At 41.9% G+C, this 16,427-nt stretch overlaps 1 protein-coding gene across 3 annotated transcripts in view; it reads left to right on the top strand.

Annotated features, from left to right (window-relative positions):
* LOC115381413 (uncharacterized protein C1orf21 homolog) overlaps window positions 1–16,145 on the top strand; it is a 37,185-nt gene extending 21,040 nt beyond the window's left edge. For all 3 annotated transcript variants that reach the window (XM_030082757.1, XM_030082758.1, XM_030082759.1), the window contains 4 exons: window positions 8,311–8,396; window positions 9,939–10,006; window positions 11,043–11,103; window positions 14,540–16,145. In XM_030082757.1, coding sequence (XP_029938617.1) covers window positions 8,311–8,396; window positions 9,939–10,006; window positions 11,043–11,103; window positions 14,540–14,587 — 263 coding nt within the window. In that variant the 3' untranslated portion in view covers window positions 14,588–16,145. The remainder of the gene's footprint in view (window positions 1–8,310; window positions 8,397–9,938; window positions 10,007–11,042; window positions 11,104–14,539) is intronic.
* Window positions 16,146–16,427: the final 282 nt, after the last annotated feature.

Here is a 16,427-nt window from a genome sequence, read left to right as displayed (position 1 = left end):
CTTCAACAAAACAGTAGACTTTTGAATGATATTCACTTTTTTCTTCCCGATGTAGATTTATTAACTATAAATATATATTTATAGGAATAAATTGGGACGGGCATTTTTGTGGTTCCAGGAGAAGGTGGCTGGTAGATTAAGATCTGGTCTGAGAGCCTCTCCACCCGCTGCAGGTCCTTCTAGTCCTCCACCATGGAGCTGGAGAACCCCACAGTGCAGCAGCAGGTCAGGGGGCAACCTCTACCTTATTTTTCAGTTTGAGGAAATATTCTTGAGCGTTTTTAAGTGAGTAAGAAGTGTGTTTAGTCCCGGCGAGGTCAGAAGAGATGTGGGCATGAAGGGATTTGAAGCTCTTCTCCCTCCCCGCCTCTTTGCAGCGTGTGCACAGTGCAGTTTTCAGTCTGCTCTCATCCCTCTGTGTCAAATGCCGAGAAAAAAAAATGGCAAAGTAGATCAGATACATTTCTTCACTCACTGATTTTTCTTTCAGGCCAAAACACCTACAGCAGGATCAATACTTCAGGGAGAAAAACAGACTTCCTCAAAACTGATTATTTTATGAGTGCTTCGAAGAAGCGCTGGCACTTCAGTCAGGCCGACTCTTCCTCTCAGCGAGCTGAATAGGCGCTCAGACCTTGGCAGTGTTATCACATACACCGTTTTTTAAAGAGGGCAAAAGAGCAGTTACATATTTGAGTGAACTTTTTGTGCTGTCACATTGCAGACAATTCTTCCTGTTCCCCGGAGCTACACTAACTGCAGAAGACACCTCAAACTCATAACAGAACGCTGTCTCTGGATGCATGGCATGCAGGCTGAGGGTGAAATCAATTCAGCTTCAGGGCAGGAAAAAAGGAAAAAAAAGAAATCGAGGAGCATGCTGGCTCACCTGAAAGTCACTGGTTCAATCCCTGGGCTTGCAGGGTAAATATGACACCAGGGGGTGAGAGCAGCACTTGCACATCCCTCATTATCGCTGCTGAAGTGCCCTTTAACGAGGCGGTTCAGCTTCTCCAGCAGAGCAGCGCAGCAGTCGACCGTGGCCAGCTGTGGCTGGACTGGGCCGCTTCCAGGTGTGACTGGGGAGAAGGGTGTTTCTGGGAAGAAGTGTTCATGAACAGAGCATTAATTCTAGTTCAAGAAGAAACAAACAATTAATACAACTGAGTCTGTAATTTCAGAACAATGGATGAACTCAGAAGTTGCTCCAAAAGAAACAAAACGATGACAAAGACACTATCATGCACAGACGATATGCACAGACTCTGATATTAACCTGCGTAATGTGCAGACATACTTATTTGTCTGAGGTGTAGGCCGGCCACATATCAGGACGGTCTGTGATAGCACTTTTCACAATTTCTAGAATGATGTGATGTGTTATAAACAAATTGACTCCAGCTTAGACATCTGTTGATGATCCCACCAATCTTCCCAACTACACGTCTCTCACTTTCTACTTCATCAACTTCCCTTCTCCTTAAGCTCAGACTTTAACACTGTTATTGATTATGGTGAAGGTAACTCATGGCTCACTTTCCAGTGCCCGAACTACCATCCGCCCATTTGTTATGGAGATTTTAATGTTAAACTTTGCTTTTTGCTATACCCTTTTATTAAGAATAGTTGTGCATCCGTCCATCCATCCGTCCATGTTAGGAATCAGTCGGTCTGAATTGGTTTTATGAAACCAGATCAATTCTGCAGTGATGGGTCGATCATTAACGCTCGAAACGAATAATTTCTCCCTTGTTTCTGTTAGAGTTACAAAGTTTGCCTCTGCCAGAGGTTTTTCCAGCTGCATGATTTGATGATATTGCAGTTAAAACAACTTCAGCACTTAAGTGCTAGAGCAGCCTAACTCATGACATATTTCATAAGCGAGAGAGTTGCAGTTTACGTGTCTTCATAAGTGGTCGCTGGCTCTATAACAAGAGGTCAGTGTTTGGCCTGGTTGTTGCATGGTTAATACAGGTTGTACGGCATTTTCTATCAACAAATAGTGTGTAATTTCAGCTGTGGGTCGTCACATCAGAGTGGACCATATTCATCTTGATATGACCAGTTATACATCTGGATTGCATGCCATCAGAATAGTTTAGCATTTACTTCAATATTGATTGTAAGCTGACAGGAACATTTCTGCTCATTTAACTTCATAATTTAGCTTTAATTATGATTGAATATCTGATGCTTCATAGAATAAATGAGACAAAATAGACTGTTTGACTTTTACACGGCAGTGCATTTAATTCCTGCATTTGTTTGATCATGGCTGTAAAAGTAGAGATAAGTATATTAAACTTGCTTTTCTCTGTAAATGGATGGAGGAAAAAAATGCAAGCGAAGGCTGGCAAGTAACAGTGAGTCAGATCACATCATTTTAATACCATCTCTTCTAACGTCATGTGGTTTCTGTTCAGCAAAGTGTGAATAAATTTTAACCAAACTTTACTTAGCTTTGCAGCCTGAATGCAAACTGGATTCAGTTTTTAATCATTATAAACCTTTACTTTGTGTCCTCAGCTATTATACTTTGAACACATCAAAATGTTTTTGCATCAGTGCTAAATGTATAAACTATGGTCACTGTGATTTACCTATTGGCTACTCAGTTGGTTGAAAAAACCCCCAAAGCAATTTAGTAGCAGGAGAAAAACATCACTGAGCCATTTAGGTTAGATCCAATAATTAAGATTTCTGTGTCATTTAATTCTGTACTAACTCAGTGGGGTCATGTGGAACTAACAAAGGGCCAGCAGCATTGTCAAACAGCACCATTCAAGTTGGTTCTGCAGCATTATTAAATAGAAGAATATCTCAAAATGTACTGTCTGATCATCTGATCATCAACTTTTCTTCGTTTCCTGCCCAGCAGCTCCAGGCATAACGCTCACTCTTTGTGCAGTCTACTTGTCTTTATGGTCTTTCTTATTCAGAGCTGATTTCAACTGTCTCCGTCCGTTTCCGTCTGTCTCTGTGCGTCTGTGTAAGAGAGGAGACTCTGTGTTCAGGTGTAAATGTCATGGCCGGGCTGATGATGGCCTCCAGCCAGACTATTCCAGAGGGAGGACACACAGCAGGAAGGACAGAGTAACATAGCCACAGGACAGGCAGGCCAGCTAGAGCTGTGAGAGCGCACACACACACACACACACACACACACACACACACACACACACACACACACACACACACACACACACACACACACGGCTATTTAAATGAGTCACGCTCATACAAATGCTGCACTTGCATGAAATGACAAACAGGCTGATTCAAATACACTGAAAGAGAAACACATTCTTGCATTTGCACACGTGAACCCGCGCACGTGCGTGCGTGTGTGCGTGCGTGTGTGGCTGTCTGTACCTTAAGGTCAGTGCTGTTTCTCCCTCTCTAATCAGAGATGAGAAAGACGTCCGCATCATAAAATCATGGCTTCTGAAAATAGGTTTACTCTTTCATCTTCCGTCCCTTCCTCTGACGATTTCCCCGCCTCTCACCCTGAGCGAGCCCGGCATCGGCATATCGAAACATTTGTTGTGTCGACGACTGACACACACACACGCACACGCACACACATACACACCACGACCAGTTTTTGCTCCCATCTAGATTGAGGGATGGTGCTTGATGTGATAAGTCTTGATTGGTGTAAGCTGGGTCACTTTGATCTATGTATATTATAAGCTTCTTGACTCTCCCGTGACAGGAGCGCAACATTCAGACACTTTGCAACCTGTCAGATTGTATATTATAAGATGGCTCTTTTTCTCAATTCCTCCCAGAAAATGTCAATTCAGATTTGTTAGTGCAGCCTGCAGCCGAATCAAAATTTTTACCCTTTCTTTTTATCTGGTGTTCAGGTTTCAGAAATTTTAGAACCAAGGAAGTGACTCTTCATTATGTGCTGCTCTTTCACTGTGTGCTGTTTGCCTACAGAAGAGATCTAAGCCCGAGATGAGCCTGTCTTGTGTTAAAAAGCTGTTTGTGTGTGTGTCGGCATGTTCAGACAGAAGCTGCTTTGCACCAACTTGTTTACATTCCTGAGACAAACAGCAGAAATGTAGACAGCATTTGTTTCTGACTTCTCTGTCTCTTAATCTCCGACGGCTCCTCGAGTGAATTACTTCAAATCAGCAGTATTTTAATTCATGATATTTGACTCTGTAGTGCCACACGTTGAAGGAGCAGAGACACACAGCTGATGGCGCACGTGAAAATACACATAAGTAGAAACGCAGGTGATCCAGGCGTGGCAGAGGAGGGACGCTCCAGCTGGGTACAAAGGGGCACGGACGGACGGACGCCTGGATAAACAGACAGATAAACGGATACTGCTGATAGAGCAAGGGCAAAATACAAAGTGTGCGACAACCAAAACAAAGCGTTCTGTATTTGTGAGAGTGCCATTTATCAGCATTTCAGCAACTTTATCAGTTAAAACCTCGACAGCCAGGCTGTCAGCAGAAACGTTCGCAGGCTTGTGTTGTTCCGTTCAAGGTTAAGTGGAGTAAGTGTTGCACAATCTTGCTGTATTGAAAGTTTTTTGAAATCACTTTACCACAATGCCAGATTGATTGTGATTGCCTGGCAGGAGCACTGATGGGCCGTCCTTCAGTCTCTGATTGCTTTTTTCCCCCAAAAAAATTATCACATTATTTTTACTCAGTTTTTCACTTGTGCTATATAATTACATTTTCACACTTCTTTTTTTTTTCCTGTTTATGTTGGCAATCAGCGTTATGGCCGTTTGGCTATTGATAATAATTCATAATCATTAAAGGTAGTTATTAATAATTAAAAGAATTGGATGACATTAGATGCCACCTCCCCTGATAAGGGGCAATGGTAGCCAAATTCGTTAATCAGTCTCATTACGTGACTTACAATCTCCAATGTTAAACCTGAAGAACTTCGGCGCTCTTGACGCAGAAGAGGTCAACCTTTCATTCACATTTGTGCAGCTTCAATAAGAAAGCAGATATGATTCCAAAAATTATATTTATTCACAAAAGAAAACAAAACACCGATTCCAACTCCTAAATATACAAGCTTGGTGCGTGTGTGTGTGTGTTTGTAGTGTTTATTAACATGTGTGACGTTGTCTTTAGTGTGCCGGTTGTAGGATTATAAGTTACATGTTGGTGAAGTAAAGATTAGCATGCGTGACCCTGTGTCAGAATGAGGCACAGCTCACATTAGTTTACAGGCCGTCTATCTAATCCTGGGATCATCCCCAGTGGAACTCAATCACAAGTAATCAAATCAACACGTCTTCATGGCAGTAAAACAGTGCTGTACACAGCCTAGCGTGTTAAACTCTGATGCCCAGCAGTTACCGGTAGGCTTTAGTGTCGCTGCTTTCCAGCTGCAGGACTTGGAGGTTGAAGAAACCTGGTGGCTTCTTTGTCAGCTGGAAGGAAAAGCTGAGGAGGGCTGTGTTTCAGGAACCATCCCCGCAGCGTCGTGCCTCTCTGGTTCAGTGTTGCTTTGAGGCTCGGTGCCCCCCCCCCCCCGCCACGAGCAGCTGAGCTCCTGTGTATCACAGGAGGGCAACAGGAAGAAGGAAGGCCGGCACGTGGCGGCTGGAGCCGGTGACGTCCCGGAGGGGCACTTCCTGTGGACGACTGTCCAATCAGCTTCCAGCGTGCTGGTGACCGCATCGAGGTCCTCGCAGTTCCTGTGGGCCCTGGGAGGCTGGTTTCAGAGGGGAGGGCTCACTGACCCCCAGGGGTCACTTCTTACGGCCGCATGGCAGCGATATTCACATGTCCTGTTCAGATTCCCACAAATGAAGATCATCTGTGTCCAGTGATTCCCGACATTTGAAATAGTTTTGTTCTGTCTAATGCTTTTCTTATTCTCCTCCAACAAACTCTGGTCAGAGTCCAGGTCACAGTAGTTAAAACCAAAACAGTGCTTACACACGAGAGGGTGGCTCATTTTTCTCAGTATATTCTAAACTAAGATTTATTGTGGTTCATAGGCGTGTGAATCATAATTTCTGCGTTATTTAATAGAGAATAGGTTTTTGATTGCTGGTTAGTCCTGACCAGAAATAAATGTGTAAAGATATCACCTTGGAGTCCTGAACATTGATTTACTATTGAAAGTAAACCTGGACAGCAGTAAAGTGATCAGCAGTAAAATAATGGTTCAGTTCAGTCTTTATCATTCAGGCTTGCACGTATAATTTCTGTCGTCATGTGACGATCCACACAGAGCTGTGAGGTTTACACAAAATCTTTTATATCTGGTTGAAAGGTGGAGGAGCTTGTTCTGTGTACTTTGCACTCTTCTGTTGGTTTCAGCTGTTTGGAGATGAGAACAAACTGCATATTTCTGCTGGATGCAAACTTTGTTGAGGCTCGCCAGTGTAGTATACATCATTTGAAAATCCAGCTTTTTGTCTTCTGTCTCTTTTTGTGTACATTAGGTTGGGATAAAAATATGGCTTCAGGGAAGCACATACATCCCTCTCAACTGCCTTTTTTGTATTCATTCTGGTACATAGACTTACAACAGGCACTCTCAGGCACAAGAGAAGCAGTGAACATGTATTTTTCATTTTGTTTTTTTCTTCATTCATGTGACAACAATCTGTCATTGCTTTGATAGTTAATCAAAATTACTTGATTGTGAAAAATCATTGCTTTTTGTCCAGATCCCCTGACAAAACTATGACACAGAAGTTAATAGTTTGTAGTTTATCTCAAATGATGAATAAAAGTGCAAAGCATCACTGTTAAAATGTTCTTGAGCAACACCACACTATAACGTACATTTCTGGATTAAGCAGCATCGCATGTAATCAAGTGTTGGAATTAGTTTCTGATGAATGCAACATAGTGCCTGATATATTCCTCTTTATTAACAAACTTTAATATACATTAAGCTCTAGTTGGATTGCTGGTTGTGCTGATCTTTTTTTAGCTACAGTGAATCCAGACCAGTTCCATTAAGACCATTTATTTATCCCTAACGGCCGGTCATTCGCAGGTTCCATACATTCCTACAAACAAACAATAAATGAAGGAAACATTAAGAGACGTATGAGAGCATATAAAAACAATCAAATCAATGAAGTAAAATGAATGCTTCTTCTAAATTATTGATTTTCTTCTAAAATGGGCGAGGTTTGGGTTTAAGAGCATAATAAGAGAATAAGCTTGTCCATATAGTGTGATAATGCTGCTGTGAGGGGGAACTGAAGCCTGTCTCGAGGACAGCCTCTCATGCCTTGCCTGGTTACTCTGGTTTGCAGCTGCGGCAGGACAAGGACGGCCAGACGCTCTGGCCGAGGTGTCGACACTCTTGCTGCTACCGAGCTTGTCTTAACTGTCTTAACTGTCTAAGCTGTCCGTGTACCCTAGAAGATATTCAGCTGATCTTTAATCCCCCCAGCTTATCACTTCCCTCTTCTCCTTTTTTTCTCCTCTCCATTCTCGTCTCCTGTCATGTTTCACACCCATGTGTTTTCCTTGTAGAATTGCTTTGTCTCTTCATGTGAGGTTGGTTTAGATTGTTGAGAAAGGAGAAGGTTCTTGGCGTCCCATTTCCACTCCTGCTGCAATATCCACTGTTTAATACGCTACGTAGTTCTTCATCATCACATCATCTCGGTTGAGTTGTGACTAGAACAGGGGTCTGAAACCTGTGGCTCAGAGGGCTGCATCTGACTCTTCAGTTGACTCAGTGGCTCCCTGAAGTGTTCCTGAAATTAGGTTAGAAAAAGTTTTCTTTTTTTCTTAAATCTTCACATAAAATAAAACTTATCTTGCAAAAAAGTGAGAAAACGTGTGTTTCAAATTGTAGTTGTGTCACTTTATCTGCAGCTTTATGTGCTGTGCTCCTTCGTTTTAAACCTTCAACGTGTTTTGCGGCCCCAGAGGAATTTTTGGTCAATAGTAGTGAATATTTCAGTCTTAAAAGTTGCAGAAGCCCAGACAACAGCCTGAGTCACCTGTCAAGTCTGAGTAAGGCAGAAAATACACAAATACAGTTTGAATATTTAAAATATGATGGAGAAGTTCATTTTTTTCATTGAAAATCACATATATGTTCGGTTTGTCAAGTAAACTGACACAAGTCAGGCGTATTTCATCTTATTCTCTAAAACTGCTGGATGAAAATCAAAAATGCTGTATCTCTAATGTTAGAATATTTTGTTAAATGTAAGGCTTTTAATGTGTTTGAACTGGAAACTGACCAGTTCACTGTTTCCCTTCCTGTACACAGGTGATTAAGATGCACCCCTTTGTTTTATTACTTTAATCACGTCTCTTCAAATATCTCTTTCCTCAGATGAATACAAGATGAAGGGAGTGGAGGAGGTGAAGTACATGAGAGGGGAGGAAAACCGGGTGAATGTACGCAACCAGGAGAACCTGGTGAGACAGAGACACACACACACACACACACACACACACACACACACACACACACACACACACACACACACACACACACACACACACACACACACACACACACACACACACACACACTCCACTGATAGGACGTCACCGGCAAACAGACTCAGACCTTTTCCTGACAGTCCATCAGCTTTGAGAGAATAGGCTTGTGTTTGTGTCTAAATTCAGCTCCGTCAACCTCACTGGCACACAAACACACCACACACACTATCGTCCCTGGTACAAATACACACATACACACACACACACACAAACATGTTCCTTACACACCGGTAGACCCACCATGTCTGTATGTGGGGTGTGTCGACTCGTGGCTTGGTCGGTTGGACTCCCTCCTGCAAAGCCTTGCAAGAAGAGAAGCACTAAAAATGAGCACAGTCCCTTTTTGCTGCAAAACACGGCAAATAACTTGTCAGTTCAATCCCTCGATAATGTGAATAATTAATAAATCGAGGCACGTCATCTTTAAAATGTCAAGTCTGCACAGATTTGCGGCCTCATGGGCTCCCTAAATGTCTGAACATGAGAATGTGTTTACTCTTCCAGGCCTGTCTGACAGGCCGCTTAGAAGTTTAACAGGGACCATCGTTATAAATGTGCTTCGACAAACAGAAGCGATGTTCCACTCCCACAAATTCTGATTTGTTTCTAAACAGCTGCAACTACCAGTGAGCATCTTGCTGTCATTATCCTAGGATGAGCAGGGGTTTAGCATGAAGTCCTTGGATAAGGGCTTGACACAGGCCGGGTGACAGGGTCATTCACTTTTTCAAATAATTTCTCTTTATCCTAAAATTAACAAAAACTGACCTTTGCTTGTGTAAGAATGCATGTCACAGTGCCATTTTCTGCCATTTGTGACTGTTAGAAAGATCTATTGTTGTATTTCAAAGAGAGTATCAAGGTCTGTTGTGGTATTTGGTTTAGTGACTTGTTGAAGAACTCGGAGCACTTTTTTTTTTTAATAGCCAGCTAAACGTCTGTAGTGCCATCACATGTAGTCAGACAAGTATTTGTTCCTTACTCCATTTCCCTGCTGCTACTTTTTTTCCACACAGAGAACACAAGTAGCGGTTTCAGGCCTTTAAAAGACTTTGCCTTGACTTGCATTCATTTGAACACACTCGCACACTCCCATACATTTTCGCACAGTGAAGAGCGAAGTGTTCATGTTGTTGGTTGATTCGACACATTGCAGCATTTCACTGCAGCCCTGAACTGTTCTGTTTGCTCTTAGAAACGTCAACAATGAGTCTTATGAGCTAGGACTGATAGCTTTATTAGACCAATATACTTGATGCCTGTGACCCCTGTCCTATGGCGGCCATACAGTAGACGCCATATAACAGCCATGCCACATGGCTGGGTGAGGACATAATTTGGTCATCTAAATTTGTTTTTTGTGGTTGGTGTGGCTGATTGCTGATATGCAATGTTTGTTTTTGACCTTCCTCATTCGCTGTTGTGAGGATTAATGGTGTGTATGTGTGTTTTCAGGAGAAGAGCAATGCACAATACAGAGGGAAGCAGCAGAAAGAGGTGGCTGCAGCAAACATCAAGCCGACGTAAGTGTTAACGTCGTGAAAACATGAACATGAACAAAATATATTCCAGGTGCAAGATATTATTAGCAGGCTTATGGGATCAGAACTTAAAATTGAATAAATCTGTCTGATTGAATTAACATTCCATTTTAGTCAGTGTTGTAAGTGTCTTACTAAATAAAGTAGCTCAAACTGACATGTGTTTACCATTTGAAAAAATCATGACTACCTAAAACAATAGTTTATCCTGTAATCAAGACTAAAAGAATATCAGTAATGCGACTTTCACCGCAGAACAGACTGTAGTTTAGAGGAATTTAACATTTTCAGTAAATCAATTATTGACACTGAAAATAATGTGCAGTTTGTCACACCACTCGAACGTATGAACTATCAAAGTGTAGGAATGTGTCACTCTGCAGCTGCCGTTTAAAGACTGCAAATAAATTCACACTCTAAAAAAAAGAAAAGTTATGAAATTATAAGACAAGTCAAGGTTACAAGTCAAACCATTTAAAAGCCTAGCAATATTATATACCAGGCAAGTGTCTGTACGTGTGTGTGTACCTTATTAAACTAAAATCCCTTGTAAGTCAGATGTAATTTGGCTGAACTGGCCCTTTAATGAACTGAGACGTCCATTAAAATGCACCTTCAGTATGTTGATATTACGATGTGTGAACTAAGTGATAACCAAGTGTCTGGCTTTTGTAATGTCGCCTCTTGGCCCACCTCAGACTCAGTGTGTGTGAGCTGATGAGACTTTGTTAATGTATACACAACGGTTGCAGAGCTTTTAGTGTGTTGTATGAGATATTGGGTTAGCGCTCACTAAAATAATTATTTAAAACTCTGTGCAGCCTTCTCGACCCAGCCAGCCAGCCATTTCTCACACTGCAGGGAGGATTGTGCGTGTGGGTCTGTTCCTGTGCGTGTGTTTGTGCTGTGTGGGGGGTGTAATGGAAAATTCTCATGATGTATTTGTTGCCTCCCTTCTCCTCCTCATCTCCAACTTCCTCTCTCTCTCTCTCTCTCTCCCTCGCTCTCTCTCTCTCAGTATTCACACGTCAGAGAGCCAGCAGGAATTTTTCAGGATGCTGGATGAGAAGATTGAGAAGGTGAGGCCATGTATGAGTGTGTTTGCGAAGCGCTGCGTGTGGGAGTGCATCATGGGTAGGTACCAGAGAATCAGGGGCATTTAAAGAAACACCTGGGTCTTAGGTTTTAAAGAGGCAGGCTGTTAGGGCATGCATTTATCCATATTGTCTCTCTGCCTGCAAACTCAACACTTAACTCTTGAGTGAGTGAGGAACAGGTAATGGCTTCAGAGACAAGCGCTTGCTACTTTTAGTCTGCCACTTGAATTACCCAGCAGGCGCGCACACAGCCAGAAGCAGCCGGAGTGAAATGAGAATCGACTTGTTTCGGCTGTGATACAATCCAATTCTTTTTTTCTTTTTTTTTTTTTTTTCCTTACAGCTCAACCTTGAAACATGTCTGTGTACTTTCAGTTCTAGAAAGATCGAGGTCTCTTATCAGAGAAAAAGAACCTGTAGAAAAGTACAATACTAGTGAAGGTTTTTACTACTACGATGCTCACAAATTGACTGTCGCTCAGTTGTTACAGCGGTTTGTCTACTCATCTCGGAATTGGCAATTGGATTCTCTCCTTTCTCTGTTTTTGTGTGGTCGTTTTCTTTGCAAACACAATAAAAGCCGGAGTTGCATCAATTGGAAGCAACTTGTATTGGCTCGTGAGCGTGGATGTGTGTGGGAATGAGTAAATGGGACTTGTCATGTAAAGTGCTCTGAAAGAGCTGAAGCCATTAAAATACACGACATACACCCATTGCCAATAATATTATGCTGACAGTTGTTACACTTACAGTTTGGGCAGCATCAAAACATGAGTATATTCTTGTTCTTCATCGTGCAACTTATTATTAACCCTTAAATTCTTCGATTGTTAAGTTTTTCTAGCATATGTGATGGTAATAACGTACAGTAATATTGCCAAATATTGAAAGTTGAAAAAAAAAAAGTCCATAAGCACTAAAAACAGTAACCATTTTTTTAACAATTCAATACCAATACAATACTGATTCAGCCAATCTTTCCAGTTAATTCCTTCTGAAATGTTGGGTGAATACGAGTTGCGTGTCCTTTGCTGAAATGAAGGGAAAACGATCTTTTGGAAAATTGGTCAGAAGGTGTTTCTTCTGTGGCACGGCCATCAGGAGCCAAATCTTCAGGATTGAATGTTGCTTTCTCATTTTAGTCAGATGGTAAATTCAGTACTTATAACTGATCTTTGGAAAAAAGCTACTGGAGCTTCTCTCAGCTGCATACAGCTTGTATGGATCCCTGAAACTAATTTTCTTGCTTAAAGTCAATTTTTTATTGCTATCTTGGTCTGACAATATTACCTTGGATACACTGAGCAGCCATAACATTATAACTAACTTCTTCTTACTAACTTCTATAATTAGAAGAAAGAGAAATGTTCAGAAGGCCATTTACTATAAAAATCTCACTCTTCTAACCTATGTCTATATTCAGCTTTGTCCCTCTGACATTTCAATTGACTGAATCACAGAAAAATATAAAAACAAATGTTCCAAACATAAAACTCGAGATGTTAGCTGGGATCCGCTCAAGTGCCGTGCGACCCCGAATTGGATAATGTGGTATAAAAGATGGATTGTCCTTGAGACAGAAAGCAAACATCTGGTGACTCTCGGTTTCCCTAAATTCAATTGAAACACAGCTCAATAATATGAAATCCATGATTACTTTCTGTCAGTTGCAAATTATGATGAAAATATGTTTGCCAATTTTCTCTGTGTTCCTGAGTGTCACACAAGTTCCCAGCTATCGGTGTTTTGATGTGCAGGAAAAAACCTTAGGAAAATTCTCAGGATTCAAAAAACGGGGCGCATTCATGCATTTGTCCCACAAGACAGTCAACAACTGAAACGGGCAAGTTTGATTTAAACCACACTGGGAAAAAAGTGCTTGTTATAGTAGTGCAAATATATTGATTGACATTTAACACAGTTTTAAATTAAAAAAATGAAAATCATATGTTGGCTATTTTAAACATATTTTCAATAATGTGGTATCCCGTCAGTCCTGCGTGCTCGGCAGAGGTTCTTTTATCATTGCGTGTCACACCTCTCCTTGCTCTGTTTCCAGCTGCTGCACTCAGCAAAACATCTTGACTGAACGTTGAGCATCGCACAAAGTAGCGACTGAAGCACACACATAATCGTTTTCTCAAGGTTGCCTGGAGCAAAGCTCCTCAACAGTGTAAATACTGCTCTGTAAATGATATTATGGATGTGTCGACTTTTCATAAAGTGATTCCCTCACAAACAGAAGTTAAAGCCAAAAAACAAGGAAGGTTCGTGTTTTTGAATTTATTCAAAAATTGGGTGCAAGAAAGCACTTGACAGCTCTCAATACATTTAGTAAGAATCAACCACTTAACTCAAACATCACACATATTAACCCCGTGCTAATTAACAGCAAATAGAATATAGAAACTTCTGTTTTTTGTTTTTTTTTTTTTCACAAAAAAGTGACTGGATCCATAAAAGCACTATAAGATCCTTGTCTTTTCAGCAAAGTCAGATAAATATTTACTCAAAGCCCCATAAATGTTACACTAGTAGACTGTATAGTTCTGTAATTAAGTCCTGTTCATTTTTTAATGATTATTCACTATGAAGTAGCAAATGTAACTAATTTTGGTTATTATTACTTCTACTAAAGTCATCCGAAGAGATGCAACAGGTGAAATCTCTACATCCATGCAGCAGATGTTAAAACGCACTTCTTCTATACTTTTCTGAGCTTTCAGTGACTAACGATGAGAAAAATGCCAGGAATCCGTGTTGCCACGCACGCAGCATTCTTGTGAAACTTTAAGCAGTGTTTTCACATTGTGCACATATAAAAGTGCCCAATGTGATGCTTGAGGTCGGCCGTGATTGTTTTGTTTGATAATAAAATTGCCATCATTAAAGCAAAGCAGATGGAATAGAAAGCCTTTCATGACAAAAAAAAAAACCAAAACAAACAAAAAAAAAACTTAAACTGATGTAAAAGTGTCGAATAATGCATTTAAATTCTGAAAATCACATAAATTGCTTCAAAGTACCTCTTGGACATCGTACTTGTTTAAACATGCTTTATTTGTAATTTCGCATCTTGAATTATTATCAGGGTTCTCCTGAGGCAGCCTGTCTTTCATAGCTTCAATTAAGACCTGCAGTTTTATCTGCTGTTAGAGTAGATGGCATGAAAGTATTTGAATTGGCACCTTGTCCTGAAAATAACTAAAAAAAAAAAAACAACGACCCACCTGTCGGGAACAGAGCTCGTCTGGTGCTTTCAGTCGCAGTAAAGGCGGAACAGAAGTGACTGCAGTAACAGGTGCATCTGCATGCAGGCAGTTAGGAGTCATTTATCTGAGTATACTGAAGTGGGAAAAAACTAAATTATTCATCTCTCATATTATCTCTCACTTCTCTCCATTGCTTGTCTTTGCAGGGTAGAGACTACTGTTCGGAGGAAGAGGAGGAGGAAATTGGGACATAGCACAGAGGCCCCCCAACAGTCATCCCCATAGAGAGCCTCACTATGCGTGCGTGTGTGTGTATGCGTGTGCGCTTGTTGATGCGTGTGTGTGTTGATGCGTGTGTGTTTATATGCGCCTGAGAATGAATGAAGGAGAGAGTTAAATCAGTGTTTTTCCCAGTGGGGCGTCGATACGACAGGACACTCAGTGGTTGGTATATTTTGAATATAAGGCAGAGATATTACTTTAAACACATTGAAAGAGTTTTTGATGTACGAGAGAGAGAGAGTGTGAGAGAGTGAGAGAATGGGATAAAGAGAGAGACTTTTTTTGGAGACTACGACCCTCTGAGCACCTCGCCCCGTCAGGCCCCTGAGTGGACGGATGGAGGAGCCCGAGTGATGACAAGACGGATGAAAGGAAGAGTTGATGGCGGAGGACGTGATGATGGATAGCGACTCGTCATCATGAGCGGAGGATCTGGGTCAACCGGAGTCATTTCCTCAAACGAGACGAGCGCGGCCTCGCCACCCCTCTCATCGGTCCCCCCGGACCCACTCGGCCATCCCTCCTTGTCTGTGGTCTGCTCCTCAGCGTTCACCTCCTGCTGCAGGAATAAGGAACTCATAGACATGAAGGCCACTGGTGACTGGCCTCTTGTCGAGTCTGTGCAGGACTGAGAGACACACAAGTGGGCAAGAAAGAAAGCCTGGGGAGGAAATAACTGCAGAAAGAAGACGACTTATGTAACACCTTCAGCATTCACACTAAACCTTTTGGCCTACCTACAATCAAGTTGGACTGGGCCATGAAGGCCTGAGGGAAGGGGTACGGGAGGGTGCTTCAGAAGGTTGGCTGGTGTATTTGGGGATATTTTATTAAGAAAGAGTATGGAGTGAGCTGGTGATTTCAAAACTCTAATCTCCTCCTGACTGTCAAGGACCTTTTTTCTTATTGTGTTCTGCAGCCATTCGGTTATTTCTTCCCTCTTCTGATGTCCCCCCCCCCCCCCCGGTCTGTTTCGCTCGCGGCTTCCATTGTGCATCTTCGTCATCATCAGAGTCATTATCATCCTGATCATCACAGCAGGCAGACTGAAGCATTTCTGTCTCAACCCAACCCATCCTCATCGTCATTTTACCAGAACATTGCAAATCCCAGCACACACACACTCACGCACACACACGTACATGCAGTTGTTCATTGTATATATGGCGACGCACTCTCATTCCAGCACACCTCTGCATGTACGCACATACACACACACACACACACACACACACACACACACACACACACACACACACACATTATTGTAAACCCATTCATTTCACCAGCAGACTGCCCAGTTTATAGTGTCGGAGGTTTTTAATGAAACGCCATATTCCTACTACTGTGTACACACATACACACACACACACTCTGGCACTGAAGAAACAAACTGGGCTGAGCTCGAGGGGAGGATTCATGGTTGCTGTGGAGACAGATCTGATCACTTTTTTTTTTTTTTCATCCTTACTGGAGACTTCCTGTATTATTTTGAATACTTTTTTTCTAAATAAAGATGAATAAACAACCTTTATACTTGCACTTTTTTGTGTGTGTGTGTGTGTGTGCGCGTGCAAACTGAGTAAGGGAGCGCCATCATGCTGCCAGTGCACTGAGTGAGTGTGGAGTCAGTCTATTTTCCTGTGGTCATGCTGCCTAAAGCCATGGAGTCATACCAGATTCAGTTTGAGTTTCAAGATTCCGGTCTGCTCCCTGCTGGCATAAAGTCAGAACTGCAGTCTCATTTGGGCCAAGCTCTGAACTTCTCCAGAAGAGAACAGCTTGGCATACTGGGAAGGATAGAGAGTTCTT

Source organism: Salarias fasciatus, chromosome 23 (genome assembly GCF_902148845.1).
Source record: "Salarias fasciatus chromosome 23, fSalaFa1.1, whole genome shotgun sequence".
Taxonomy (NCBI): Eukaryota; Metazoa; Chordata; class Actinopteri; order Blenniiformes; family Blenniidae; genus Salarias; species Salarias fasciatus.
Note: the sequence above shows the minus strand (reverse complement) of the source record. Positions and strands in the feature narration are given on the sequence as shown.